Below are 27,591 nucleotides of genomic sequence, written 5' to 3'. Positions count from 1 at the left end.
CGCAATGCTATATGGATGGAACAGGCGTCGAACAAGAGTAACGGAACTGGGTGTGTGTATCACGCTAATCCCAAAAAGGGAACCAACCACAAATCCCCAGGAAAGTGCGCGCAATCGACGAGACGGCCCACGAGCCCACCGCCAAGGAAATCACGCGCCCGCCCGACGCGTCCCGAACGCGTCGCTGCTTCACCACGTATCCCTCAACTTCACCCACAATCGCCGAGACTCACCGCCAACTGTACTTCTACTGTACTCAAACCCACCAAAGTCACGCATCAGTCTATGAACCACTCTTGAAGAGCCATGGAGGCTCCGACTCCTCTCCCTGTTATCCTCGCGTCCCCTCAGAAACGTCCCCACGATGACGAAGCTGAGCCATGCGTCTCAACCCCCAATCGCAATTCTCCTTCGAACGCATCCACGCCGCTTTCTGTAATGTCCTCGATGCAAACACCGTCACCACTGAAGCGGACCCCTGCCGGGACGCACACGCCGTCAAGTAGCGCCGCTCCTTCTTCAACTCAACCAGCGCCAGCTTCCAGCAACGACCAACAATCAGCGAAGCGGAGGAAGTTCACACAACAAGAGAAGGAAGAACAGGCCAAAGAGAAAGAGGCGAAGGCCAAAGCACGCGCTGAGAAGAAAGCCCAAAAGGAAGCAGAGGAGAAGCTGAAGGCAGACCAAAAGGCGCAGCGGGACGAAGAGAAGCGCAAGAAGAATGAGGAGAAAGAAGAGAAGAAGCGCGTCAAGGAGCTGAAGCAGCAACAAGAGGAGGAAGAAAAGAAGAAGAAAGAACGAGTGAGTAACGTCCTGCGGACCACCACGACAGGATTGCTGACAATTGCTCAGTCGCAGATGAGGTTGAATGCGTTCTTCTCCAAGCCCAAGGGTGTTGCAGAGCCCACGGGTAATACCACGGTAGAGCCCGTCCAGAAATCCTGCACTGGTCAAACATGGTTATCTTCGGACCCTGTCGAGACTATTGCTAACGCAGCGCCCCCATCGCCACAGAAGGCTATAGTTCGGAATGGACAGTCGGATTACGAACGCGTCTTCCTTCCATTTTCTCTTCCACCCACCGGTATTCTCGCGCCACTGAACGCGTTTCATAGCAAACCGGAGGATTTGGCCGCTGCCCAGGCACGCTTAGACGATATCGTGGCACACAAGGATGTCGGGATGGAGCCTGTGACGGTGGAAAGCATTCGATCCATCTTCCCGAAGTGTCACCGTGGCCTTGAGACGACGACAATGGCTGAGATTGTCGACCGCATCAATGGTTCAGCTGACAATCCAATTAACCTGGCCGAGGATCCCAACATAAAGCCGCTTGACCTACTGAAGCAGGTCTCCATGAAATATCTACACTTCGGCGAGGACGTTCGGCCGCCCTACTTCGGGACCTACACGAAGCATCATGATCCAGAGCGGGAGCGCAAGGTTGCGCGAAATCCAACCTTTCGCGGCCTTACTGACCTTAATTACGACTACGATTCAGAGGCCGAGTGGGAAGAACCAGGTGAGGGTGAGGATCTTGATTCTGAAGGTGAAGAGGATCTCGAAGAGGAAGGCGAGGAGGACCTGGATGGCTTCCTTGACGACGAGGATGACCCAGAGGTCAAGCGCCGGCTACTCAATGGCGACCAAGAGCCTGTTAGCACTGGTCTCTGTTGGGAAGACGCGCGCGGCGTATCTCGATTGAATGACGGCTCTGGCGCAATCTCAACAGAGTTCAAGGACTTCAGAATGGGCTTCCTACTACGTGAGTAATGTGAGTTGTCACGTCAGGAGTAGAACTTACTCCACCTAGAAACTCAAGCACCCATCGATCCTTTCTCGGACTCCTACTGGGCACCCGATGTCCCCGTCTCTCGAGCGTCCATCCAAGCACTCATTAAGGCCGACCAGTCCAGCGGATCGATGAACCCACCTCGTCTTCCACTCACCGCTCGCCCGGCTAACGTAAACGGTCTCATGAACACTCTCAACGGCCCTAAAAAGCCGTCTCCCGCACTCGATGCAAAGACTGGAAAGGCCAAGCGAATGATAGATGCCAGCCTCCTACCTGCTTTCAAAGCAGAGGTTGCCGGCTCGGATCTCACGAAGATTGGCATGATCGAAGCTTTGAAGAAGAAATTTCCTAAGGTGCCCAAGGACGCTATCACCAATACACTTACGGATGTTGCTCAACGTATTGGCCCTTCAGCGGCCGAGAAGCGTTGGGTGTTGTTTAACTAAATACTCATGTGTAACATCTGCATTATTACTTTTAGCATGGCGTAGGATGGGACCGCGATGGCGTTACATGGACATTTTCACTGGCGGTGCGCAAACGGGTATGGGAGATTGGCGCAGGTTCCGGTGTGCAAGCATTGCATATGCGTCAAGCGTTAAGCGTCTTGAAGCGTTTCATCATCTTTCCACAACGCTCTCAGAAGAAGATGCGGAAACTATTCGAACGGCGGATATTTTGGGCAGCTATAGTTGTACATATCTACAATGTACATCTGAACATTGCTGACACCTCTGCTTATGTATCACAGTGAATGTAGGGAGTATGTTAGCCGTGAGCTTCTCACGACCGCATTGAAGAGTGCATGCCCTAGGTATAACAGTACGATCTTCGAGACAAGATATCCGCTCCTTGCGCACAGAGATCTGGAACCAAATCCTTCCATCTCTACGTTCCGATTATCAATAGAAGGCAATCACCCATTTCTAAACTCTAGACAGCCTTCCGCATTGAACCCTTCCAAATTCTGAGACATTCGATTAAAATCTAGAAAGTGAAAGCATGTCAAGCCTCAGGCAGAGTTGTACATGTCATCAGCTCATCACACCGCTTACGCGATAGAACCATTGAAATACCACAAGCAACCGGTCCACTGTTACCCGCCTGAACGACCTCCACAGTGCAATGGCGTTATTCGACGGCGCGTGCGTTCCTTGCATTGCGGGGTGCAGGTTTGAGCATGCGTGGCGCGAGCTGAAACAGCTATGAGACTCATAACCAAGAAATGCAATTGGCTGCGCATCGTGTCGCATGCAGACAAGCGAAGAGCATTGGCGATTATAGTCTGAATGCCGGCACATGGTTCGGCTTGCTTTGGTGGAAGGCAGGTTCTGTGAGTATTGGATAACCTTTGCTTCCGCCAACTCATCGCAGTTCCACGCGTCACCCTCGGAGCTGGCCTCGACACGTCCACCATGTGCGACTTGAATTGATGCCATCGGTATTCTCTCTTTGACTGTACGCTATGTCGGCTGGCCGACATGATCATATTCCGAGTCTCTAAATTACCTAAACACACTCATTTATTTTCAAATACGCCGACACGCCAATTACTAATTTCAAACCGTAAGAGATGGAGACAGTACAGATTCCATCACCGACACCTGGGTCTATGAGCAGGTTTGGAGATGGCTTCCGGGGCACGAGAGGAAACTGCTCGATGAATGGCACGGCGCCAAACTTCAACTTTCCCCCGGCTGGGTTCCGCATGAGTGGAGGCGATATGAATCAAGGTCCAATCTTCCTGGGCGTCGGAAGTGCACTTTTGTTCATATCCATACTGCTGCTAGCCGCTCGATTGTGGTCGCGACTACACCCAGTGTACCGGCTCAAGATAGACGACTGGACCGTCCTCGCAGCTACAGTATGTTACTCACTTCTCCCTCCTTCCACGGCTAACACGGGCCCGCAGATTCTAGCCATCGTGCAGTACTTCCTACTGATCATTTCCGTCCTGAATGGTTTCGGCCGCCGCACCTTTTTTGTTCCCCCCGCCCGCCGCTCGACTGCATTGCGCTACCTTTTTATTTCCCAAGTCTTCTGGTACTGGTCCGTCACACTCGTCAAGCTCTCCGTCGCACTCCTTCTCCTCCGCCTCAAGCAGACCCGCCCCTGGCGCTCCTTCCTTTACCTCATCATGGCCATTGCCATCTCCGCCGCCATCGTGCAAACCTGCTTCCAATTCCTGCAGTGCCGCCCTTTCTCCGTCTTTTGGGACCCGCGCGGATTCCGCAGCGCCGTCTGTTTCCGCCGCAGCATCATTGACGGAAACATCATCGTCTTCAGCAGCATCCAAGTCGCGCTCGACATCATCTTCAGCTTCATCCCCATCATGTTCGTACGCAAGCTCAAGCTGCCGCGCCGTGAGAAAATCTTCATGTGCATGCTCATGGGGCTGGGACTATTTGCTTCGATCGCGGCCATCGTGAGGACTCTCATGCTGCAGGAGTACTACACCACGCCGGATACGTTCCGGAGCGGTGTCATGATCACGCTGTATGCGGTGATTGAGCAGCATCTGGCGCTTATGGCGGCGACGGTGCCGACGCTGAAGAGCTTCATGGAGACGACGCTAGTAAGGGCGGGGTTGTGGTTCTATGATGAGAAGAGCGAAGGACATGTGAGAGGGGAATTGGTGAAATTGGGGCTGTTGGATGAGGGTGAGTTTTTGGCGAAAAATGAAGAGGAGGTAGCGAGAAGAATGGTGGGGGGCACGCGCGTGACTAAGACTCAGACAAGCGGTGGGACGGGAAAGGTTGGTGAGGTGCGAACAGAAAGCGTGGTCCCGAGTAGGGATGGAGAGGTCTCCTTCGAAGAAATGCTGGCCATATCAGCTAAGGAGAAGGAATTCGTATGATGGAGTGTCGCAACGAGCTGCCCAGGTGATGCCGCAAACCTGTCGTCCATGTCAACATGCATCGTAAGGAGACGCTGGTCGGATTCGTGGACTCTTGGCTGCATACACTCATGTACATTGCTACATGCCTGAACCGGTGGATCCAGCTACAACTTGCTCTTTGTCCTCCTCTCCTTCTCCTCCTTCATCTTTTGCAGCACTTCCTCCACCTTCGCAAATTGGTAGTAGAACTGCAGACTCTGAGCATTTGCTAACGTCCCGCTCGGCTTGACGATCTTCCCGCTCAGGATCTGCTTCACGGGCAACTCTACCTTCTTCCCATTCACGGTCGCCTGCAAATCATTAGTGACGTTCATCTCGTCCCGAATTGCATGTACTCACCGGTATATCCCACGTCTCAAACACATACCGCGGCACATGCCTCTTACTCCTCTCTTCACCAATCTTCCGCTTCACCCTCTCCACCAGCCCGTCCGTAAACCGCTCCCCGTCCTTCATCTTCAGAAACAGCACCACGCTCTCGTCACTGTCCTGCGGCCTCCGTTGGCCAACACACACACTATCCGCAACCTCCAAGAAATGCGTTTCAATCACAGAATATATGTCACTGCTGCCGAAACGCACTCCACTCGGATTCAACACACCATCTGCCCGACCTAAGAACAGCACCTGGCCCGTGACAGGATGGTACTGGATGAAGTCGCCGTGCGTCCATACATGTGGGAAGCGCGCATAGTATGCACTGTGATACCGCTCGCCGGACTCATCGCCCCAGAAGAACACGGGCTGGTTGGGGAATGAGGCTGTTGCGACGAGCTCTCCGGGCTCGCCGTCAGGCACTGCGCGCCCCGGTCCGGACTCGATTAGCGAGTCGTAGACTTCCATGCGCGTGCCGAGCGTCGGGCCCTGGCAGCCGCCGACGTGAACGGGCTCGAGTGGGTTCATGATGCCAAAGCAGCCTGCGAGGTCGGTGCCACCAGATATATTGCGCAGATGGACCGAAGGTGGGAACGCGGTGTCGTAGAACCATTCGAAGAGGGCGTTGGAGAGGACCATGCCGGTTGTGCAGACGGAGCGGAGAGCGGAGAGGTCGAAGTCTTTGCGAGGTGTGATATTGTGCTTTTGGAGCTCATGGAGGAATCGAGGGGAGGTACCGAAATCGGTGACGCGCTGGGTAGAGAGGATGGAGAGGAAGGCTTGGGGGGAAGGGACGAAGGGGGAGCCGTCGTAGAAGATGGAGCGGCTACCGGAAACGAGGGATTGTATGCTTACCAGGTACATTATCCAGCCAGTCTGGGTATGTTAGCTACGAGGCATAAGATTTGAGGATTTGGACTTACTGTTGTGTATTGCAACATCTGTCCTCGTTAGCTTGGTCCACGGACGTGTGATGTGGATGAGTACTTACCACGCTATCCGGACCCATCTCTTTGTGCAGCTTCTCCTCTTTCAACATACTTATCAGAACCCCTCCCACACTATGAACGATGCACTTCGGTATCCCAGTCGTCCCACTGCTGTAGACCACGATGAACGGATCTCGGAATTCCACCCTCTCAAACACCAACTTTTCATCTCCATTCGCAGCCTCAACAAATTTCTCCAGCTTCATAGCTCTCGGGACACCCTCTGTATCCGCTGGTCTTCCAGCAAACCGAGGCTGCAATACCACCCCCTCAAACTCCTGCACGACTTTCATTCCCTCCACGATCTCTGCAATCTTCGGCCTCAAATCCGTCGTCTTCCCATTGTACACCGCCCAATCATCTGCAAACAAAAACTTCGGCCTGATCTGCAGCAGCCTCTCCAGTATACCTTTACTCCCCATATCCGTACTGCTGCTCGAAAATAGTCCACCAAGACTAACGATCGCCATAAAGCAGATAAACGTATCAAAACTCGTGCTTGCCACCACTGCAACCCGATCCCCCTTCTTCACGCCTCTTGCTCTCATCGCGTTGCTCAGCAGTCCGACACGCCGCCGTACCTCGCCCCAGGACATGTTCCGCATCTCGGTGTTTCCCTCTCGCACCTCTGTCACAGCAATCTTGCTATCCTCCTTGTTCCGCGTGGTCGTTCTCGAGGGATCGTTCCCGTCAGCAGAGAAAAGTATATTCTCCGCGAAATTGAGGCGCGTCCCGCGGAACCAGTATGGGATGGTATCCATGGGCGCATTTGTGTTGACGACCTCGGTGTAAGTGCCAGAGTAGATGAGACCTGCGGAGTCCCACATGTGGTTCCAGAAATCAGTGCGGGAGGGGCCAACGCTCCAGTCGTAGAGATCTCGGTAGGTACGCATGGTGAGGTTGTGCTTTGTGTTGGCCGTTTCCATAAACTTGTACATGGCGGTGGATTTGGGGGAGGGGTGTTCCCATAATTTGCGGGGTGTAGGTTGCGGCATTTTCGAAATTCTACACTGGGGGAGTTGCTCGATGCTACAGCGAGCAAGCAATTTGGTCCGTCGTTGATGTGTTATCAGTCGAAATAAGTATGCCGCTTTATCGATCCGATGCGTCGTGTAAGGATCGATAAAACACAGGGAGGTAGGAAAGCAGTAGGCAGGCAAAGAATGTGAAAGCCTAAGAGAGATTTATGAGAAGTTATCATATTATCGTGGACGTGGGATATAATGTACAGTGGGAGCAATTCCGCCACAAACTACCGGCAATTGAGAAAGCGGGGCTTGGGGCACAGCCGAATACCAACATGTCCGTATCGGAGCTCGTATCCAGCGTGGAGAATCTCATCATCAGTATGCGCTGGTCTCTCGACTGAAGAAAACATGTAGATAGTATCGGATCGATCGAGCATCTACAGAGTTGAAGGTCGTGCCATACGTGTTGTCAGGAAGTCGCACCCAACATCCGCACTTTCCACGAGACGTTGACGAAGTCGGAAGATTAGGACACTTGCCAAACCTTTAGGCATGCTGTGCCTTGACTGTCTTCATATATCTGTCACGGGATCACCAGAGGCCCTACAACGCTCATGGAGTGACCTGGCGGTTAGCCACGGTACCGGTCGAGCTTAGGGCACGTGACCTCGCGGTCCACGTTCGCGTGGAATGTCAATAGTCTACCAGCCGCTGTTGTCCCCACTTCCTCACCGCTCCACGCGCCACCCACTTCTCAGTATCGCGACATTTTCCGAATTTCCATCTCAAGGAACGGCATCGATCGCGCCGTGTGCCAGCGGAAAATCAAATCACCGTTTTTTCACCCATCTCGCGCGTACCGTCCGCCACTGAGATAACGCGCAACATGGCTGTTTCACATTGAAAGCGTTAGGAATGGTGCCACCACCGCGCACACAGAATCCAGCAACGTGCACGAATCCACAAATTTGCAAGCACGCAGTCGCCGACGCCCGCGGACAGAAAGCGCTACAGCCCGTATCGCCCCTGGTCTAGCAGATCCGCGGTGGGGACGTCTCCACACAAGGTTCTTCGTGTCTTCGAAAGTTTGAAAGGGATTCCTGGCATGCGCCGCGTGCTTGAGGCTCCACTCGACGCGTCGGTGGACACGGCAGCCTCGCCCTGAGTCCACCTGGTGGTGTGATAGGGAGCCCCGCCGAGCATGCTATCCAGCCTCCCGTCCTCAGCGACGGCTCTGAGCCGTGCCGGACGCGCATGGCGCGAAAATAAAACACGATGGCACATGTTTGCCCGTGCCGCAGAATGATGTTGATGCCATGTCTAGATGTGGCTCAAGCTCTCGTATCCCCCGTCTCGTTTCGAAACATTTTGACGGGATTCATCAGCACCCAAAGGATCCTACCCGGATACTCCGCCTCCGTTCCCTCGCTATCCGTGGTATCCACCTCCCCGCAAAAAAGTACACAAGGCCCACCACGACGCGTGAGTGAGCGCTACGAACGGCAAGAATCAAGTCGTGATATGGATGATCACAATGCATGTCTCAGCAAGCATACATCCTACCAAGCGGTGGACGACAATGACTATGGGTCTCAGGCTCAGAATCCTACTGCACGCAAGGCAGAGATACTCATTGCTTCGTATTTGGCGACAATCACCTTGCGAGACACATGAACAAGCTGACGTTGACCCACCACGCAAACCCCTCAAGATGCAGGTCTCTTGCCCAGGGCCCATCTCGTCAGCACCCATCTTCTATCGTAGTTCCATGCCAGGCATACAATGATTGTGCACAAACTGCAATAGATACTCACGGCAGTGACGCACAGCTGTTCAACCTCAAACCTGGCTGACGCTGCTATCGTAAGCCAAGAGCCAGGTCGCTGGCAGATCGTCTTCCAGGGTCCCGTATGTCAGATGTCAAAGCCACGTATGCAGCGTACACCATGTCTTGTATACACGGTGACCCTTGCAAGCAAAGCATCAAGCGGATGAATGCATGTCTCGGCGTTCTCGCCACCACGTACAGCACACAGCAGATGGCGACTTGCCCCGACTCTCAAGCAAATATTAGATGAAATTCTCGCCACCTTCTACGGGGCATACTACAACACTAGGTATACTAACGGAATTAGAGGCCATGTGTAGACTAGGACCAACTAGACGAGGGATATCATAACCAGATTCATTAAGACAGCGTCCATGCAGAACGGAACCGTACTGTGTGCGCAATATGCGGGAAAGCAATTTTCGTGTAAAGAGCAAGAGCGAATTTTGCAAATAGCAAGACATGACTCGAACGGATGAGGAAAGAAAACGAAAGGGTATCGTAGCCCCCACAGGGACCCAGTATGTTGAACGCCTGAGGAACGCCACGCGAGGCAGTGCAGCAACGTGCAAGAGCCTGCGCAAAACATGAGAGAAGAAAAGATGTTCAATCATCCCAACCCGAGCCGGTAGAACGCCGTGCAAAAACAGACAGACTGAAGAAAGAGAAAAGTGGTGGTGGATGTGGAGCCTGGACCGGGGCCGCGTGGCGTTGCATGGCATTGCAATTCATGCATTCATGCGAAGGGTGTGGTGTAAACGTAGACACAGCGAAACGAAACGAAACGTGCGGCGCTGCATGCATAATGCTGGTCGGGTGCCTGAAACAAACGGGCTTCCAGCATTCTGCACTGCAATGCGATAGATTGCATTGCGCAACCGCCGTTCGCGAGGGTGGAGGCCGGCTCGATGTTCCAGAGCTCTCGACTGGATTGGCTCGTGGGTGGTGCGCGGTGGTGGCTGGGGCTTAGAGCAGGTCCATGAGGCTCTTGCGCTTGCGCACGCGGCGCGTCTTCAGGCTGCCCATGCCGGCATCGTCAACCGGACACGGCGGCAGCTCGAGGGTGGGCTCGCGCTCGTTTGCACCCCGCGCAATCATCTTGCTACTCCTTGCAGACTTTTGAGGCGAGAAGCTGGAGCTCGTGACGGAGCGCACAGGCATAGGCGGGATATCTGGTGAGGGAACCCGCGCGGTGCCAGGCCGCGACGACAGCATGCGCGAGTTTCTGCGCAGCTTGTTCATGCCGGTTGACGTAGGCAGTGGGGCTGTCTGAGGTGTCAATGGCGTGAATGGCGTTGAGGGCGTAGGAGGCATGTTCCCTGTCCGGTTACCATTGGCTCTCGAGTCGTACTTCTTCGAGGGCGCGATTGCAATGCGCGCGAGCGAGAGCCTCTGGCTGATGGAGCGCAGGCGCTTGTGCGGCGACTGCTTGATGATCGGAGAGGCCGCACTCGTGGTGGAGTTTTCGTAGGGATCCGAGGAGAGGAACGCGTGAGGTGCCGGTGGCTGTTGGGCCAGCGGCGGGAACGGCGATCGGAGGTTGCTGCTGGTGTTGCTTCGCGCGCTCGACACGACGTAAAGCGACGAGCGTGGCTGGAAGCTCGAGCCTGCGGCGCTTACTGGTCGGTTTGAGGTAGTTGATTTTTCGCTCACCGAGGGCGATGAGCTCCGAGGTGTGCTGTCGCCGCTTTGCAGCGAGGATTGCGAACCGGAATCGGAGAGAAGCATGGCACTCTTGTTGCTATGTGCGTATGGCCTGCTTCCCGTGGACGGCGTTCGGGAATCTATGCTCAGTGCGGGCGAACTGGGCCGAATTATGGGGTTTACGATTAGCGAGCGTGTCCGGTTGTCTTGCTGCCGCAGCTTGTTGATTGCCGCAATGGGCAACTGTGCGAGCGAAGCGGAGCGGATGGGTGGTTCGCAGACGGGTGACTGTGCGAGTTGGATCATCTTGGGTCGCCCAGCCGACACATACGAGACGGTAACGGCCATGTCGCCGCTCTTGACGTTATCCCGGCGCGAGATTGACATTGTGCGTGCGCGGAAGAAGCTCGGCGTGGCTGGCGTGGCCGTGGCTTCGTGGATTTCAACTTCGGAGTCGTAGTCGTCCGAGTCGCTAGAGTTGCCGTCCATGGGTGAGAGGTCCTCCTCGGACGAGAGGTAGCGCTCCTGGAATGTGGCACTCTCTTGTCCGGCGATGCTCGTGGCAGCGCGCACGGCAGAAGCAGGTATCCGCAGGGCCTCGGGCTCATGGTGGGACAGGTCCGGGGAGGATGCTGTGCTGTCGGAACGCTCTGGGCGGGTAGCGGCAGGCTTTGCGAAGGACCATTGCTGGAGCTGTGTCGACACAGCAGCGACGTCGGCCATTGTTTCTGTTCAAGATGGTCAGAAGACTGCGGTATCGACACTGGATGCAGGCGGTTATATGATCGGGGTGTGGTGGGTGGGCGGCTCCGATGAAACGGAGGCGCTGGTAGGCTACGCACCAACGGTCGGAGGCGTGCAGGGCTGTCGGAGCACAAAAGTTTGTGAGACTTGTCAGACACCTGCGTCGTAGCAGAGGGGCACTTGGCCGTCAGGAAGGGTCAGAAGGGCGTCGATGGCGACACGGTGTGGATATGGCGGAGGGAAAAGGCCCTTTGGCATGCATGCAGCATCCAGGGCATTAAAGCATGGTATATCAGGATATAGTGCGGACGAACCGCCCACCGTGCACGCGTCCGTGAGCCCGCTGGTGGTTTCAAGAGCAACAGGCGAGGCGCCCCCTGCTCAGCGTGCAAGCCCGCTCGCCAGCCAAGACGCGAGACCGCCCGCTAGCCGGCTACACGACGACCAGGGCCTCTTTCCTACGCGTGCAGTGCGAGCGGGCGACGCTCTCGAGTCGCCGCCGGCAGCGTGTGCGACGAGGAACACGGGCTGGCTGCTCGTATCCCACGCAGTCGCAGCGCGCGTGGTTTCAGCGCGGCGGCGGCGTCTCCTCGCATCTGGCGCTGCTCCAGTGCAGGCCCGTCGCGGCGAGCCAGACGCACTCACCGCAAAAGACGGCTCGATGCACTGTCCAGTGTCCGTTGCGGAGCACGATGGTCGCCTCGGGGCGCCATGCCCTTCTCGACGCCTTCCCTGCCGCTCCATCAGGGGCAGGCCACTCACAATTTCTCCCGAATCACGAGCATCCTGAGCGTCGCGATGCGGCTAGCCGCTGTGGAGAAACGGAGCGCCACAGCCGGATTGAGGATCGCTATGGAGACTGGCACCCGCGGACCCTTCTTCGTCGCCGTCGCCCTCGGCTGCCCCCATGCGAACTGGATCGCTGAACCGACGTTGGGCGCTCGACGTTGAGCTGAGCTGAGCTGCCCGCGCCGTTGCAACCGTCTGGTGCGGGCGAGTGCCACCGTGCCAGCTCCAGTCGCCAGCTCGTGCCCGCCCGACCACGGCGCTGCGGTAGAGACATGCACGTACAATCTTGACCCCGGCGCGCCGCCCGATGCGCCAGGAATAGCGCACTGCTGCTTTGCACCCTCGGCCAACCGCAGACCCCGCCAGACACCCACCTCGGACACCACCAGCCCGCGTCACTCTACCCCATATGAAAAATGCTGCCCTGGCCTACTGTCCAGTCCACGCGCGCCTGTACCTTTTGCTGGCCTAATCTAGTGTAATCTACCCTCCATCAGCTGTCAGCGTGCGCCATCGAGTCTCACTCTGAAACACCCTGCTCGGCCGCGCCGCCATTCACCTCGCTGCTTCTCTGGGGGATCGGCGCAGGCGACGTCGCAGTCAGCTTGCACAGCAGACTCGCAGACGTCGCATTCTGTCGCGTTGCACACGATTACGGACTATCGGTGCGCACCGGCACTTGTAGACTGAGCACGCTACGCTACGCCAGGGGGCTCGCAATGCGCATCGTCAGTCTGATGCGCCGTCATTCGCCGACAGCCCTCACCTTCTGCCACCTATCGCAATCAAACACCACCAACGGTGTGCATCTCACAATCTCTCGCTGAGCGTCGCGCGGCTGCTACACCGCGTCTCGGACCCGTTCGTTCCCTGTGCCACGCCTGACCATGCGCCCTACAAGTCCGCCCACAAATGGCACAGCACCACCGCAACCCCAAACCGCCATCGGTTCCTTCACCGTCTGAACTCAGATCACCACGGACAAGCCCTCATTCGTCTCTGCCTCGCCTCCACGCCTCCACATTCGTCCAGCGCTAACCCAAAATAGCCGTATGCTTCTCCGACCCTGCACCCAAGTCCGAACGTGGCCCTGGCGTAGTTCTCTACCCCGTACGAGTAAGATACCCATGGTGGCCGTGCACACCCGACTTCACTGTACACCACGGACTTGTAGTCTTTCTGCTCGAGCCTTGCAGGTCGGCGTCAGGCCAGTGTCAGCCCTGGCGACGCCGCCTCGCACATACTGACAGAGGTGTCAGTGCTACACGAGCACGTGTGGGCAAGCCTTCGTGTTTTTGACGTCCATGTGCTACCCATTCCGTACCACAATGACACCCGTCCGCTTTCTGTTGGAGGGCGCCGAAGCCGTCGCCCACGCTGATCTTTTAGCGCCTCGAGTGAGCATTGGAGTGACTCCATCGTCGTGAAGTCCACGATTCTGGTGAAAGTAACCATGTGAATGTGTGACGGTATTCCAGGAAAGTTCGGAATGCCGGAGGACAGTTGGCGTGTCTCAGCTCCGAGCTGTTGAGTAACCGTCGCTGGTCTCGGCCCAGAGCCATCCGCGCCGTTGACAGCCACTGTTCCCACCTCACTCAGCACGTTGTTTGCTCGATAGCAGGGCTACAGCAGGCGTGCAGTGCATGAGCTGTCATAATGAAGGATGCTCTCACCAAACTTGTTCAACCATACAGTGTATACGATACATCAGACATCTTTCCTCCGCATCAGCAGGTCCAAGGTCAATTGGAACATGGCGCAAGATATCAATCGCATGGTGGCGCACCAGAGCCGTAGCCCGCGAAGTAACAGCACTGACTAACCCAACAATAGCCAGTATCCCATCTCAAAAGCCTACGTGTTCCGTCGTAACCCTTTCGATGAGGGCATCACCAAAGCACATCCCACGCCCACCTTCATCCTCTCCACACCACCACCCCCTTCTCCCTCCAAGCCCAATCCGCAGCATGCGCCTTATGTCATTAGTAAAGCGTGGGGGAAACCGGAGAATTTGAGGCCAAGTGTGAGCAGTGTGACGTCGTTGGAAGAGAGGCGTCTCAGGGCATTCAGCAGGCAGAGTGGAAATCGGGTGGGGGGTCGGCCGTCTGGGTCAGGTCCGTCATCCACGGGTCCTCGATGGGAACAAGGGGGAGTGCGGGCTCGGGAGATCAAAGTGAGGCGGGTGAAAGTCTGGAAGACGTGGGCCCCTTTGGCGAGTATGAGTTCGAGGACGAGACGCCGGAGCTGAGGCTTTTGATGCCGAAGTGCGCCGCCGAGCGTCTGCATTGCGGAATTTAGTAAGTCCCGCTGCTTTTCGGTCCTTCCATTGCTTCAAGAATAATGATACCCAGATTGCATAGCCTCTACATATTCCTACACAGGCAAGTTCTAAAGGATTTCTACCATCGATTCTGTAGTATGACACCTTACCTTGAACAGCGGAGCAAAAGGTTCGATAACCATTCCATATCTGAATTACACTCATCCACCGAAAATCTTTCACACATATGCCTATTTGGGACGTCGCCATCTCCATCCGTACATACGCCCACTCCAGCTCCTCTCCCCCGGCCCACCACCTGACCAGGATAATCCGACTCGCGTCGCGAAGTAGAAGCCACGTCTCCGCCAACCTTCTACATCACGCGCACAATCCAATTTACGACCTCGACCTCGCATCTGGTAGACCGGGGTCGCCTCTGCACAGCTATCTATGTGAAGACGACATCAGCCTGGGGTATGGCAGGGTAGGCCCGACTTGGTTTACCCGCCGGCTCTTTGGGCCACGGTACCGAGCGAGTGTCAGGCTGGCTGGGTCTGAGGCTCCATGCACGTCAAGACGTGGCATCCAGGTGACTGGGTTTCGCGGGTGCGTGTTGGTGGAAACGAAACTTTTATGCGTGGGATGGGGCAGGCATGGATAGTGCGAGGCCTGGTACGGTTGCTTGGCGATGCGATGCGATGCGATCGAGATGGCGGTGATCGCGGAGAAGGGACAGGCGTGCTGTCCAGTGCATGAGCATAGAAAAGCATGGTGTTGCCGGAACGTGGTGCCGCATGGTCAGGTCGGTGGTCTACACTCGTGTAGTGCTGCTAGTGCACGAATGTGCTGGAAGACCGGGCTAGCGTGGTGTGGTGAATACCATGCATTATTCAGTCCAATCAGATGTCGCGGCGATCGCGACAAGGACATCTTGAAGTACCGAGCAGCCAGAATCGGTGCTCGAAGCATGCCCAGGATTTCTTGGTGGTGAATACACCTGCGACAATCGTAGTCTACACTCCGTCGCTGCATCAGGGTCAGAGTTATGCGTTCCATGCTCTCGGATCGCAGCCGAAATATGCCAAAAGTAGGAATCTGGACGACGAGTACGAGGGAAAAACAGAAACAAAAAAAAGGGCATCGCGTACAAGGCAGACATACGCGGCTTCGTGTGTAGAATCGGCACGTAGGTAGATCTGTATACGTTCACAGATTCATCTTTATGCTCTCCCATGCGCTGCACAAAGGGGCATCCCATGGTACATGGATCGGGTTTGCTTCTTCCTCTTTTGAGGGGAAAGCGGTGTAAAGACTTGATGGGGCCTGATTTGTAATTGAGATCGTATGGTGCAGAGCACCCTTGGAAGGTCGCATGTCTGCTTGTATATGCACTCGACCCTGATTGGACGCATTTTGACTTCATGGATTGATCGTACTCAACTGTTATCATGCTGAGAGGCATACCATGTCTGCCAAAGCTCTCAATCTCAATTCGCGACAGAAAGGTGATCTTCGAGAAACGTGTTCAGCCCGGCATGCTTTCGGTCTTTGACTCTTCGCCATCCCACACGTCGAGTCTAAACTGTAGTAGTGGTACTAAATGGAACTACCAGTGACAAAATCACGCAGAACTGCAAGGCTGAGGGTCCCACGGAAACGGCGGCGGACCTCTGTAGTCTCCTGGCCCAAAGTTAGCTGAATCCGTGATCGTTTTCATAGCGCGTCGAGGATACCTTTGACGTCCCCAATCCACGGATGTTTTTCATGCACAAACAACTCCAACACCGGCTGAGACTTACTCTTCTCTGTGGTGGAACCTTCGTGTACCGCGACGAAATCGGCCACAGCGGTGCTTTTCAAGAACAACGGTGAGCCCTGCACGTCACTTGATCAGCGTTGAGGTCCTACGTCACGCTCTAATTACCGTCTTTGCGGTTGCTCTGAATACACTCAATGCAGTGGATAACCTTGCACCTACACAGTTCACACAGAAATGCCTGAGCATCAGTCGTTTCGAGTCCGTATCTCCATCCGCATACTGCTTGACAAACTCCTCTCCCCTATCAAATATGATAGAGGCTTCGCTAAATCGATGATTGTGTGCAAACGCTGAGCCCGTTGTGCGCTGGCAGTTAACGCAGTAGCAGTGCACTGCGAGCCTGTCGATGCCGGTTACTGTGAACGAGACCTTGCCGCAGTTGCAGCGGACAGAACGTGTGATTCTAGTGTCTTCTGTCATAATCGATACGAGTCGCAAAGGCTCAAATACATAAGAGGTGTCAAGTAAAGGTGGCGGGAGGATTGAATTATGAGAGTCTGGACGGAGGATAGTGCATCATCCGACGAGGCGATTGCGCAATCTTCTTCAGCTGTGGTACCTTAGGTGTGTGGGAAGAAGTGGTATATGAATCTGCTGGAGTGGGTTAATATTTTGATGAAGCGCTTTTCCCGACGTCTGAGTGTTTAAACATGTTTGTACGAAAGTCAAGGTACGCTCACGGTGCTCACATGTCTGGTGACGACGGAAGTGGTTGCGTCTAACCAAAAGAGGCAACTTCATCTTTCCAGGTGCAGTTGCCGCATCAATAAATTTGGGACCAACAAGTAGTGTTGGACACGATTGCAAGCGTCGAAAATGACTCCCAATTAACGTTCGCGTCAAACGCTACATCCGTAAAGAAGTGCAGAGCCGCCTCTGCCAGATGAAACCCTCGAGACTACGTAGGGTATCTAGTGAGACAGAACAACTACCGGAACTCGACCGCCGTGTTTCATCCATGCAAGAAGACCTACACCGATTGAAAGGGCGAATTACAAGTGTAGTTCTGTGAGCCGGATGCCGCAGTTGATTTTGAGTTGTTGCGCAAACGCATGGCCAGCACAAGTCTTATTCGGATGCTGCCAGGCTGCAGAGGGATAAGACCATACGTCTACAAGAGTTGGAGGCAAATTGGAGACTGGAAAAGAAGGATGGATCAGGATCTTGGTTCCGATACTGGGAATCCGGTGAGATGGGCTTTACGAGCTTCTAGAGGTTCATCGATCTTGGTCCGGGACACTTGACGTGGGTCATGTGATCTATGAGAGCGATCGTCCTTTGACCTTTTGTCCTCGCAAAGGGGCGGATAGCCCTGCCGTTGGCGAAAACACCAGCGAGAATTGATGGCATTTGATAGGCACCTTTGACCCCCCAGCTTCAGCATCACGTAAACAGTGTTTGTGTGGTGGAAAGCTTTTGCTGCTACTATCGGCAGCGGACAATCCGAACGAGCGTAATACTGTTCATCGTCAAGAGAGAAGCCGTGAAGAGCTACTGCATCAAGAAATCCGATACTGTCTCGCTGCGCAGCTCCTATGATGCAATGCACGAGCTCAAAACCTACATCCGCTTTAGCTCTTTAGCTTCACGGAGCAAAGCTTATCAAGCTCGGCTCCAGTATCATTTGAAGTAGTACCTCTAGACCTCCTTACAGGCCCTGCGCGGGAGCTCTGTTCGCCTAGAGCCAGTCCAACATGTGCCCTTGAAGTATCCATCAGTCTCTAAGATCTTCCTTACGGCATCAAGCTGTCTTTTCTTGGAAGCGAGGAACAGAGTGATGCACATGAAGGGACTTTGTGCACGAGCAGGGTGCGGATAGTTGTCATAGTCGGTCCCCAGAATCGCAATCGCAACATCGAATTTGTCAAGCTCAATGGCCAACTATACAGCGTCGCCGTTGTCGTACCAGACATTCTTCTAAATTCTCCGTTCCAAAGAACATCACACATTGTCTGGAGCTCTTGATATTTGAACTACGCATTGAATGGCAGGATACCCTACTATTAGCACTTTGCTCCATATCTATGAGACCCCGACTTGTACCAGTCTCTTTAATAAGTCGACGTCTTCGATAGACACTGCGGCGAGCAACGGCATTTCCCAGAAACGGCTCCTGGCTTGCGAAGTCCTTGCGACGTGCCAGAAGACTTTCCCCTAGGTCCTTCTTGTTGAGAAAAATAGCTGCAACAAGCAGAGGATCGTCAAATATACCATGGCCTCCATTTAGATAGTAAGTCACACGTTGGTCTCCAGCAACATCGCAGAGTTTGAGTATGTGTCGCGATCGTTCTCGGTCAAAGTCTTGGGACAAGCACTCGGAGCGAATAATCTCGTCGATGACTTTGTTGACTAACTCTGGGAATTTGTTCACAGTGTCATCGTAAAGGTCGTATGGGCGCGTGACAGTAGACCTTGTTGGGAATGTAGCGAATTTCCTATGGTCCCGGAGATGATCTGAGGGCTGCCCATATGCTACTGATACAACAGATTCTCTCGTTCAGTCACTGTTTTTCAATGCTATATACCAGCGGCAGGTAGAGAATAACCGTGGCCGATAATAAGCTGGAACAGCATACAGAAGCTGATCTGCAACGCTATGGTACGTTCTATATCCACTATACCCATGAGGTCTGTACCAGCTATCTACTGGACCCCGCTAGACTAAGAATTCGGTATAACCACGATGACCATGATCCATCACCTCAGGCAGAAAGAAACCGCAATTCTAAAAGTATCCTACCCACAACCTCTCACACCCCCGCCGGGCCCTCAGGCATCCCCTACTTCTCCAGCATCTTTTTCCACTGCCTCAACTTCGGCGCCGCATTTACCATCACCTTCTCATACTTCTCCACGGCAGCCTCAGCTTTCCTGATCTCCTCTACCATTTTCGCATCATCGCCGGTATTGACCTCTGATGACAGTGAGAAAACCTTGAGATACCAGTCATCGAACGTGGTTTCAAGCTCGTCTGCTACCTTCTTCATGACGGGGATGCGGATGGTTTTGAGTTCGGTGCGGATCATTTGGTAGAGCTCGGCTTTGAGCCTGGGGTCGGACATCGTTCGAGGTAGTGGGTTGCACGGGCGAGTGATTTGTTATTTCAGCACACGGTACTGTGAGGTACACTGAGGGTGATGGTTGCCTGGATCCTGTAGTTGGCGCGGAGGCGTTTGCCAGCGACCCAAGAGAGCTAACGACGTGACTATAGAAGCGGAACGCAAACGAATGAAAATCTCTTGGTGTAATTGATTGTCGGCAATACTCAGGCAATTTTACTTGTGAGAAAATGCAACTACAAGCTAAGCATGTCTTTCGAATCCTGCAAGTATACTCTGGATGAGTTGAAGAGACTGAGAACATCGCGTCATGAGGAGAGACGAAGCTTGAAAGTCAATCAAATCGAGAAAATCTCCTTGAGCACACGCAACAAGGGGATTCAAGTTCAATCGATAGTCATAGGTTCTAGAGATCAGCATTGAAGTATCCATTGAGATGTCTTCCCCATGACATCTGGGGACTGCGACATCTGACCCAGCTATAAGGATTCGCCGGCCTTACATTAGTATGGCAAGCGCTTGCCATCCATTGTCAATGAAACCTTTGAAGCTACTAATCGTACTCTTTGCATGCACCACAAAAAGTTGTATGTACAAGGGTATATCCATATCTTCGTTCCCCCATAGCGCGGATGCTGTCTCACACCAAATTCCTAGACTGCCGCACCCAGCGCCTCCTCCGTCTTCCCCCCCTTCTCCAACTGCCTCGTAATGCTCCCATTCGCGCCCCTCCCGCCTGTAGGATCCTTGCCCGCGGCAACCGCATCGTCGACATCTGAACGTCATCAGCACTCTAAACAGATCCAAACCCTCAATAGGTTCACCGTTAATCGACTGCCTACCCTGAAACCCCTCGTCCATCTCAGCCGCCTCGCGCCCAACCCACCGCTTCATCTTGTCCCGCACAAACTCGCGAAAGTCCCACTCCTCGTCCTCCAGATGCGATGCCGGCGCGACCCAGATGTACGTCTCCGCCTCAACCTCATCGCCCTCAACGTTGTCCTCTTCTTTTGCAGTGAGGTCGCCCATGCCACCCTCGCCTTCGTCGGCCTTGCTATCCTTTTGCTCAAGCACGCGCACGCGCACTTTCCGCCGTTCGTACATGTCGCCCTCAAATATATCGAGCCGCCAGATGTCGCCGTCTGTGAGGCCCGTCACGAGTGTGCCGCGGACGGAGGAGGACGGTGAGGATGGAAGCACGGCAGGGTAGTCTGCGTGGCGGACCTGGCGGCGCTGGTGGGCGTGCAAGATGGCGGGGCGGATGTGCAGGAGAGACGCGTGGGCGGGGGTGGGCGGAGTGGACTGGCCCCATATCACACGATGGAGGACAGGCGGGGCCATGAGCGTGCCGTAGAAGAATGCAGTGTGAGAACTGGCCATTGCGTCGTGGGCCAACTCGTAGTCTAATCCGCTATAGTCTATATCGAATCTTTCAGGTACCCGATAATACCTGGAAGCATGTTGGCATGAAGGAAGGATGGTGGGGTCCTGAGTCCGGTACGCCCGTGTGGAACACTGCCGTGAAGGGGATTTAATCTTACGTTTTGGAAAGCTGCTTCTTCAAGAATGTGTTTGTGACCTAGGTAAGCGAGACAACAATGCACAGAGTGTGGGTAAACAAATAAGTTAATTGCGTGCAGTAAGACTATAGACAGTGAGAGTGAAGGTGGTGAAGGTGAAGCCGAGATGGTTAACCACCGCCAACCACGCTCCCCACCATAGCCGATAAGCCCTTATCGCTGGCCCTGGACGGGCACTACTGCACGCTACTGCACCGAAGCTTAGCATGGCGATCGGCACGGCGCGGCTCCTTTTCGACCGCCAAATAAACAAGCCCAATTTCCCGCGCTCCCGCCCGCGCGTGTGCACGAGAATCTCGTCTGGAGGGATTCTCGCCCTGCGCATTGCACCGCTTGTCTTCCTACATTCACGTGGTGTGCGCAGAGGACGACACCGCCGCCATGGGCTTCGTCAACGCCATCGTCACGTCCATCGCGCCCATCTTGTCCGTCCCCTCCTCTCCCAATTTCCCCGACCATACACACCTAACATACCCCCCAGCATCGCCACGAGCCCCATAACCAGCTATGCCGACCAAATCTACTCCATCCACCGCACGCGCTCCTCGGCCGGCTTCTCCCTCGACATCCCGCTCATCATGCTCGTCGCCTCCATCCTCAAGATCTTCTACTGGTTCGGCGCGCACTTCAGCACGTCCTTACTCGTGCAGGCCCTCCTCATGGTACTCGTGCACACCGTCCTCCTGCACGTCGCCCTCACGAACCGCGTGGCGCCTACCACGCACCTCCCGTTCCAGCCCGCCGCCGCCCGAAAACGCCCCTACGACTTCTGGCAGTGGCGCCCGACGCGCCCGTACTGGGCGTTCGTGAGCTACTTCACACTCGCCTTGCTGGTGCTGCACGTCCTGCTCTCCTCGACCAGCCTGTTTATCCCCTACACCGACGTCCTCGGCGTCATCGCGCTCACCGTTGAGGCCACCCTCCCGCTCCCCCAGCTCTTCGCCAACTACCAGCGCCGCGGCTGCCGCGGCTTCCGCCCCTCCGTCATCGCAAACTGGATTGTCGGCGACACCTTCAAGATGTGGTTCTTCTTTGCAAGCGCCGCCGGTGAGGTCCCCTGGGCGTTCAAACTGTGCGGCATTTTCCAGGCGACGTGCGACTTGGGGCTGGGGCTGCAGTGGTTCGTGTGGCGCGATGGGCCTGAGGGCGTGGCGGCGGCGGGAGAGAAGGAGCTCAGGAGTCCGCCGCCGGAGCGCGCGGGCGACACGTTCGAGATGCTGAAGGGCGCGCCCGGCTATGGGGAGAAGGGGACGATAGGGGCGGGAATCGATCTTGGGGATGGGGCGGGCAGTTGGGAGAGGAGGGGGATATGATAAGATGGCGAGACGGAGGAGAGACGGAAGGGATGAATCTATGTTTATGATTAGACGAGGTGCAAAAGATTACATCTAGACTCGAATGGTGACACATTGCCTTAACCCTCAAGACAGTTATACTTGCATGCATTACCTCTAATAAAGGGCCGCTCCTAGGGGGAGAAGCGTTCCACTGGCTATCGACACTGCCGCTAGAAGATCGCCCGCACCTTGCCATCGCATTTAGATAACCACCTCAACTCCCCTCCGTCTGTCATACCAGAATGCCTCGCCTGGATGGATTTCGACTGCAGAGTCGTCAATCATACATGCATATGTAAAATAACAAGACGCCATAGCCATGCCTATCACCATGCTAAGATAAAAGATAGGAAGATGAGATACTGGGGAAGTCGAGATATGCTCCATGTCAAAGCAAAGGCGTAAGGACTGCGGCTCTAGCAATATCGCGCTTTGGTCGGTACATTACAAGTAGAAGTCATCGTCAGTGAACTGACTCGCACGTACGCCTGGTGATACGCATCGCTTGATGGGCATTACCTTCGTAAACGATGCACCTCACCCGTCATGTGGCGGCGTTTCCGGGACCTCGATTGTCTTCTCGGGCACGTCTTCGTCAAATTGCGCAAGCCTCCACTTGGACCGGTTCGATCGAGAGCTGTGGACATGGCTCTGAATGCGCTGCGGGACCGCGTCAAAGTCGTCAAGGTCGATGATTGGGTCAGGAGATTCATTCGCAGCCCTTGTCTCCCTCCTTCGCTGTATAGGAGAGCTGCGTTGGACATTGGTCCTCGCAGGGGAAGACATGTGCTGCTGGCGCCGCCGTGGTGGTGGAAGTCTGGTATCCTTTGCGCTCGTGGGACTCTTGATGATGAAATCAGGTCTCTGAGAATTACGCTTGGCACTCTGAGGAGCATCCTCGCTCGACATCGGCGCTTCTTGTGACTCGTCGAGCTGGATGGGATCGCGAGAGCTTCCCCTTACAGGTGTCGAAGCTTCCTCGCAGCGTTTGGGGAGAACTCTAGCCTTTGGGTCCGGTGAACGTAAACCGACTATCCGTGGGTCACCATCCAAGAAGTCTATTGGCGATTCGGGAGCGGTCCGTGCCTTCTTCTTGGTCGTCTCCTCTTGACTGTACCCAACCAGGATCAGTTCCCGTGGCCGCTTTGGGGACTTCTTTGCCGGTGATTGGATTAAGACCACCGGGCTTCCGCTCCTGCGAGGCCCATTGGTATTGGGGGAAGCGTTCTGACCATCGGTTGCAGGTGTTCCCTGCTTCTTGGTAATGAGTACGGCGTCCGTCTGAGTGGGTGCTGGCAAGCTTTTCGAGGAGCAAGACCTATCGCGCTTTGGAGAAGACCGAGGCTCGAACGGCGGACCAAGCATGGGAGGCGGCTCGGCGTTTGACAAAGTAGAAAGCTTCACTTTGTTGGTCGTTTCTGGAGTGGGCGTGGTTTTCTTCGCATCTCCTGTCAAAGTCGGCGCATCTGCCTGCTTGACAACCGTTGCCTTCTGCTCCACGTGATTCTTTGCAGCGTCCACAGTGGTATCCGGCCTTGCTTTCTTTTCCTGTTTCTTCGCCTTCTTCGCCTTCTCACGCTCTGCCTCTTGCTCTCTATATAGCCTTTGAAGGATATCTCGCATGCCAGCGCGGATCGATGACATCGTCATATCCTGCCAGTGGGCGTCGACCTGCATTTCATTCGAAAGAAGCCGTTTTTTGAAGAGGTCCGGGTCTGTAAAGAACTGCTGCGCGTATCCCAGGAGATATATACCACAATCGACAAAGTTTTGCTGCTGTGGGATCTGGCCCTCTTTGGCGTAAACAACATTACCAGGGATAACTACGTCCATACCACGCTTCTCTTTGCCCTCTTCAGTCATGTAATCTTTGAGAACCCGCATAGCGGCGCTTTTGGCACTGCCACCAAGCGAGTCTAGCACAATGATGACGGGCTCATTCGGATCTCGCTTTTTGGGTGGAGGCCCGAGTTTGCGTCTGGGCTTCTTGGGTCCAGCAGACGAGGTGCTGCTAAGCAAGACGGATTCCGGCCTGCTATCGCTAAGAGTCAGTTTCTTCATCTGTGCAGTCTCCGCAGCAGGTGACTCCGCCACACTGCTGCTACCGCTCGGTGCAGTCAGGGCATGGTCCGGGCCAGTTGCGCGTGGATCAACCAGGTTGAGGTCCGAATCATCCGGATCCACCACTTCAATCGCAGCATGTGATGTCGAAGATTCGGAAGGCTGGTCAACTAGTGCGGGCGCTGGTATCGACTGAAAATCTTCAACCTTAGCCTCATGTCCTGATGGCTCGCTGTCCGGGTCTTGTGCGGCCGCCGAGCCGATTTTGTCGCTCTTTGGGGGATCCGCGATTGCCGGGGTGCGAGCAATGTTGGACACATTGCAGATGATCGCGAGGTACCAATGGATATCTTGGTTGATGGGCACGACAATGTAGTCGTAGCCAAAGATATCTTCCTTGGCTGTCCACCTTGCGACACCCTGGTAGTTGAACGTGCCCTTCTGGCCTGGTACCTTGCGTGTTAGTGTAGTAAAAAAGTGGGTGTTGAAAAGGTAGACCTTGTCGCGAGGAACGTTGGCTTGGTCGAATAGATATAGGAGATAGAAATCAATGAGCTGGTCGTTGAGAAATTGACCATCATCAAGACGCTCTAGATCCTGGAAGTCAACTACCGCACGGCGTCGTCCGGAATTGTAGTTGAGTGACTTCTTCCAGGGAGGACCCAGACCGTGTATCTCCGAAAATCTCTCGACCTCAGGCAGGTCCTCAAAGTCTCCCAAGTCTACAGTGAGCGGCTGGGACGCCCGTGTATTTCTCACTGGGCGGTCTGATAGTCGGCGGGTTTCGGCTCGAACAGGGGCTTTCGCGGCGCTCGAAGAGATCTTCGAGCCCACAGCGCCCAAATTGTCCGATAGCCTGGGCTTCGTATTGGCAACGTTTGATCCTTGTTGCACTTGATTTTGCCCGCTAGGTGACTGCCCCGTATTCTGGGATTGTGAGGTAGCAGCCAGTGGTTTTTCGAAGATCTTCTTCATGAAATCCCTATTGTAGCAGTTAATATAACTCGGAAATTGTATTAAGTAAGGTCGAAGCGTGTGTGACTCGTATTATGTATGCATGATAGACGGGATTTCGGGGATAATTGGGTTGGAAGAATCGTTTCCACTTACTCTGTTTTCACCACGACTTGCCTTGTGGATATTGAGTTAGAAAGCGCTTGTGAAAAGGTAGCAAGATTTTGCTTATCCTCGAACTCCAGATCCACAATATATTGAACATTATTGGCGGTGCTCGTGGAACCAACCAATCGAATGCGCGACTGATCATCCGTTTGCGCGATGCGGACGTCCTTGAACCTGAGCTCGTATTTGACGTCATTTCGATCGGAGCCTGTAATGCGATACTCGTTTAAGACTCTCGAATCTAAGAAGAGCTCCTCGTGACTTTCTCTGAAATCATGCGCTCTGATCCACCGTATTGGCCAGCGATCACGGGCAGACGTATCAGACAAGGAACCTCCCCTGAAGCCGTCGCGAAGATTGTTAGATCTTCTGACCACCCTCTGCGTCGGGGCGCCTGGAGGGAGGGTAGAGTGATTCATCTTGGGCGCAAAATGTCGCGAAGTTATTTCGTGCGCTTGGTATCCGCTTTCCTCAGCTCTCGGTCGTTCGACACCTTGCTGAAATTTCAATAGCTGTAATTTCCTGGGGTTTGCGCCACCATCAGGTACATCGTCATCATCAATAAGTATTGCCGACTGCGCTCCACCGTTGATGAATCCTGAATTGCCGTGGCTGGTCGAATTGCGTGCTTTCTTGCGGCGAGAACCGACTACGGAATATGCTCTATCAAACTCGCTCCGAGGATCTTTTGCGCCTGACAAGATAATGGATCCGCTGCCAGCGCTGCGGCGAGAGACAGGTCGAGGTGTTTGATCTTCGGGCCTTGTCTCTTGGATTTCGCCTTCGTCATATACACTTATCGCATCTGAGGGTTCAGTATCTGTCCTTCGTTTCTTGGTAGGGCGATTGTCGAGTTGTTCGTCATCCAAGAAACCCAGGGAGAAACTGCCTTGGCGGTTTGAGTGGCCGTACGTCTTGTGGCCGCCACTGGTTGGATGGTAAATTTGCTGGCTTAAGGTGTTTTTGGGCTGTGGAGCGTGGCTCGCACCAGGCTATTGGTCGTCAGCATAGTTCTGCCTTGCGAAAGCGCGAATAAAACGTATACGCACCTTCGGCATGCCGTTCTTCTGCACGAAATGAAATCGAGGGTCCGGCAAGGGTGTAGCTTTGGATCCACTATTGTTCCGTCAACTCTTGAATCTTCCATGACTACACATCTAAAGCCAGGTCATACCTAGACTTCCCAGAGGTAGATCCCACGCCCGCGGCACTATTGCGAACACCGTTGGATATGGGTAGGTTCGTGATATGATTGTGTCGGAGGGATGAAGGTTGGACTTTCTGCCGCGTGGGAGAGATAAGATCTATTGCACCGAGACTATGGCGAGAGGTGGTTGCAGGAGAGCGGGGTGTTGCAGGTGTGCGGGTGCGGTCAGGCTCGGCGGCATCGTTTGTCTGCTTCTCGTACGGTCAGCTCAGGTCTCCAGCGTCAAAGTTTGACGCGCGCGCGGGGCTACACGCACAGTCTGGGCTGCTGGAGCTGCGACATTGGATAATCCCCCGACAAAGCCAGAGATACTGTTCGCTGTCTCGGTGAGGGTAGACTTGAGCGAGTTCAACATGGCATGCTAGCGTGTGGCACGACGGGCGGGGGCGAGTATCCGCGGGTTTGAGGGAGTAAGAGAGGTGTAGGTAAAAGATTTAAGGAAGCCATTTGCGCGGCGGGAACGCCCAAGTGAAGGCGCCCGTTTGACGCAGGTCATCGACTTTGTGTGGTGCTCGGAGAGGTCCGAGCTTTCGCGTTCGCGGGCATCATCATCATCGCACAGGAGCGACGGACAGTCTTATTATGAAACAAGCCCTTACAATTGCCTTCAAGCTCACTCCTCGAAACCTCAGCTGAGGTTCGAGTGCTATGCAACTAATCTTTGGTACCGAAAGAATATGTCCTGATTGTCGATTTGTATGCACTGCTCTGACCTTTCCAACAAGCGAAGACCCCTCGCGCAGCTGCGCGTTTAGTTGCGGATTGGACCTGCTCACCGAAACGCCAGTTCTGCATTTATGATGCCCCTGATCAAGCAAAACGCCCATATCACACGGATCACACAGATTCACGCATATCACATGAGACATGGGCGCAAAGCGCTGTAGAATTCATGGCCATCACCTGCTCAGGCGAGGAAATGGGAGTCGAGCTCCGTTCGTGCGTTCCGTTTGTAACATAAGTACCTGCAGTGCAGCACTCCTTGTACCTAAACCAACCATAGCACCAGACGCTACCCAAGCCCTATAACGGGTATGTAGAATACAGAATCTCAAGAAAAGAAAGCATGCAGTCGTCAGAGTCCGCCTCGCGCCAACTAATGAGAGACGTGC

The 27,591-nt window shown here is 54.5% G+C and overlaps 12 protein-coding genes across 12 annotated transcripts; 3 read left to right on the top strand and 9 right to left on the bottom strand.

Annotated features, from left to right (window-relative positions):
* The first annotated feature begins 151 nt into the window (after positions 1–151).
* Positions 152–2,479, top strand: CC84DRAFT_1200129 (uncharacterized protein). The gene is made up of 3 exons (XM_018181652.1): positions 152–801; positions 853–1,765; positions 1,814–2,479. Exons 1-3 carry the CDS (start codon positions 307–309, stop codon positions 2,239–2,241), a joined length of 1,836 nt encoding a protein of 611 aa, XP_018029872.1. The 5' UTR covers positions 152–306; the 3' UTR covers positions 2,242–2,479.
* An 878-nt stretch (positions 2,480–3,357) lies between these two features.
* Positions 3,358–4,652, top strand: CC84DRAFT_1157588 (uncharacterized protein; the record flags this gene model as incomplete). The annotated part of the gene is made up of 1 exon (XM_018177020.1): positions 3,358–4,652. The coding sequence occupies exon 1, from the start codon at positions 3,369–3,371 to the stop codon at positions 4,650–4,652; it is 1,284 nt and encodes a 427-aa protein (XP_018029871.1). The 5' UTR covers positions 3,358–3,368.
* Positions 4,653–4,798: 146 nt separating this feature from the next.
* Positions 4,799–6,885, bottom strand: CC84DRAFT_1191377 (acetoacetate-CoA ligase; the record flags this gene model as incomplete). Its single annotated transcript, XM_018181178.1, has 4 exons — positions 4,799–4,984; positions 5,034–5,945; positions 5,993–6,010; positions 6,061–6,885. The coding sequence occupies 4 exons, from the start codon at positions 6,883–6,885 to the stop codon at positions 4,799–4,801; spliced, it is 1,941 nt and encodes a 646-aa protein (XP_018029870.1).
* A 2,173-nt stretch (positions 6,886–9,058) lies between these two features.
* Positions 9,059–9,698, bottom strand: CC84DRAFT_407450 (uncharacterized protein). The gene has a single exon (XM_018186074.1). The coding sequence runs from the start codon at positions 9,574–9,576 to the stop codon at positions 9,097–9,099; it is 480 nt and encodes a 159-aa protein (XP_018029869.1). The 5' UTR covers positions 9,577–9,698; the 3' UTR covers positions 9,059–9,096.
* Positions 9,699–11,479, bottom strand: CC84DRAFT_407449 (uncharacterized protein). Its single transcript, XM_018186073.1, has 2 exons — positions 11,341–11,479; positions 9,699–11,226 (listed from the first exon to the last, which is right to left on the bottom strand). Exon 2 carries the CDS (start codon positions 11,219–11,221, stop codon positions 9,821–9,823), a length of 1,401 nt encoding a protein of 466 aa, XP_018029868.1. The 5' UTR covers positions 11,222–11,226; positions 11,341–11,479; the 3' UTR covers positions 9,699–9,820.
* Positions 11,480–15,067: 3,588 nt separating this feature from the next.
* Positions 15,068–15,953, bottom strand: CC84DRAFT_407432 (uncharacterized protein). Its single transcript, XM_018186072.1, has one exon. The coding sequence runs from the start codon at positions 15,754–15,756 to the stop codon at positions 15,181–15,183; it is 576 nt and encodes a 191-aa protein (XP_018029867.1). The 5' UTR covers positions 15,757–15,953; the 3' UTR covers positions 15,068–15,180.
* Positions 15,546–16,533, bottom strand: CC84DRAFT_1157579 (uncharacterized protein; the record flags this gene model as incomplete). Its single annotated transcript, XM_018177019.1, has 3 exons — positions 15,546–15,974; positions 16,028–16,169; positions 16,273–16,533. 3 exons carry the CDS (start codon positions 16,531–16,533, stop codon positions 15,916–15,918), a joined length of 462 nt encoding a protein of 153 aa, XP_018029866.1. The 3' UTR covers positions 15,546–15,915.
* Positions 16,534–17,751: 1,218 nt separating this feature from the next.
* CC84DRAFT_1223160 (uncharacterized protein) lies at positions 17,752–19,175 on the bottom strand (the record flags this gene model as incomplete). Its single annotated transcript, XM_018183466.1, has 2 exons — positions 17,752–17,994; positions 18,945–19,175. The coding sequence occupies 2 exons, from the start codon at positions 19,173–19,175 to the stop codon at positions 17,752–17,754; spliced, it is 474 nt and encodes a 157-aa protein (XP_018029865.1).
* Positions 19,176–19,646: 471 nt separating this feature from the next.
* Positions 19,647–20,849, bottom strand: CC84DRAFT_1169596 (uncharacterized protein). Its single transcript, XM_018179698.1, has 3 exons — positions 20,714–20,849; positions 20,015–20,622; positions 19,647–19,947 (listed from the first exon to the last, which is right to left on the bottom strand). Exons 2-3 carry the CDS (start codon positions 20,550–20,552, stop codon positions 19,826–19,828), a joined length of 660 nt encoding a protein of 219 aa, XP_018029864.1. The 5' UTR covers positions 20,553–20,622; positions 20,714–20,849; the 3' UTR covers positions 19,647–19,825.
* Positions 20,850–21,003: 154 nt separating this feature from the next.
* CC84DRAFT_1210343 (PQ loop repeat protein) lies at positions 21,004–22,065 on the top strand (the record flags this gene model as incomplete). The annotated part of the gene is made up of 2 exons (XM_018182285.1): positions 21,004–21,177; positions 21,234–22,065. Exons 1-2 carry the CDS (start codon positions 21,134–21,136, stop codon positions 22,063–22,065), a joined length of 876 nt encoding a protein of 291 aa, XP_018029863.1. The 5' UTR covers positions 21,004–21,133.
* A 281-nt stretch (positions 22,066–22,346) lies between these two features.
* Positions 22,347–25,254, bottom strand: CC84DRAFT_405752 (cysteine proteinase). Its single transcript, XM_018186063.1, has one exon. The coding sequence runs from the start codon at positions 25,123–25,125 to the stop codon at positions 22,627–22,629; it is 2,499 nt and encodes an 832-aa protein (XP_018029862.1). The 5' UTR covers positions 25,126–25,254; the 3' UTR covers positions 22,347–22,626.
* CC84DRAFT_407345 (uncharacterized protein) lies at positions 25,000–26,996 on the bottom strand. Its single transcript, XM_018186071.1, has 5 exons — positions 26,736–26,996; positions 26,447–26,670; positions 26,322–26,388; positions 25,337–26,264; positions 25,000–25,284 (listed from the first exon to the last, which is right to left on the bottom strand). The coding sequence occupies exons 1-5, from the start codon at positions 26,832–26,834 to the stop codon at positions 25,268–25,270; spliced, it is 1,335 nt and encodes a 444-aa protein (XP_018029861.1). The 5' UTR covers positions 26,835–26,996; the 3' UTR covers positions 25,000–25,267.
* Between the last annotated feature and the right edge of the window lie 595 nt (positions 26,997–27,591).

Source organism: Paraphaeosphaeria sporulosa (assembly GCF_001642045.1).
Source record: "Paraphaeosphaeria sporulosa strain AP3s5-JAC2a unplaced genomic scaffold CC84scaffold_15, whole genome shotgun sequence".
NCBI classification, from domain to species: domain Eukaryota; kingdom Fungi; phylum Ascomycota; class Dothideomycetes; order Pleosporales; family Didymosphaeriaceae; genus Paraphaeosphaeria; species Paraphaeosphaeria sporulosa.
The sequence above is the reverse complement of the archived record's forward strand: the minus strand, read 5'-3'. Positions and strand labels throughout refer to the sequence as shown.

Excerpts from the sequence above, each read along its gene's own strand:
- CC84DRAFT_1200129 (XM_018181652.1), top strand. The coding sequence starts at position 307 with ATGGAGGCTCCGACTCCTCTCCCTGTTATCCTCGCGTCCCCTCAGAAA. Across the intron at positions 802-852 it reads AAAAGAAGAAGAAAGAACGA|TCGCAGATGAGGTTGAATGC; the intron begins GTGAGTAACGTC and ends ACAATTGCTCAG. Across the intron at positions 1,766-1,813 it reads CAGAATGGGCTTCCTACTAC|AAACTCAAGCACCCATCGAT; the intron begins GTGAGTAATGTG and ends TACTCCACCTAG.
- CC84DRAFT_407450 (XM_018186074.1), bottom strand. The coding sequence starts at position 9,576 with ATGCCATGCAACGCCACGCGGCCCCGGTCCAGGCTCCACATCCACCAC.
- CC84DRAFT_407449 (XM_018186073.1), bottom strand. The coding sequence starts at position 11,221 with ATGGCCGACGTCGCTGCTGTGTCGACACAGCTCCAGCAATGGTCCTTC.
- CC84DRAFT_407432 (XM_018186072.1), bottom strand. The coding sequence starts at position 15,756 with ATGCCTCTCAGCATGATAACAGTTGAGTACGATCAATCCATGAAGTCA.
- CC84DRAFT_1169596 (XM_018179698.1), bottom strand. The coding sequence starts at position 20,552 with ATGGCCAGTTCTCACACTGCATTCTTCTACGGCACGCTCATGGCCCCG. Across the intron at positions 19,948-20,014 it reads GATGGACGAGGGGTTTCAGG|ATGTCGACGATGCGGTTGCC; the intron begins GTAGGCAGTCGA and ends GATGACGTTCAG.
- CC84DRAFT_405752 (XM_018186063.1), bottom strand. The coding sequence starts at position 25,125 with ATGAAGAAGATCTTCGAAAAACCACTGGCTGCTACCTCACAATCCCAG.
- CC84DRAFT_407345 (XM_018186071.1), bottom strand. The coding sequence starts at position 26,834 with ATGTTGAACTCGCTCAAGTCTACCCTCACCGAGACAGCGAACAGTATC. Across the intron at positions 26,389-26,446 it reads TCTACCTCTGGGAAGTCTAG|TGGATCCAAAGCTACACCCT; the intron begins GTATGACCTGGC and ends ACGGAACAATAG. Across the intron at positions 26,265-26,321 it reads AGAAGAACGGCATGCCGAAG|CCTGGTGCGAGCCACGCTCC; the intron begins GTGCGTATACGT and ends GACGACCAATAG.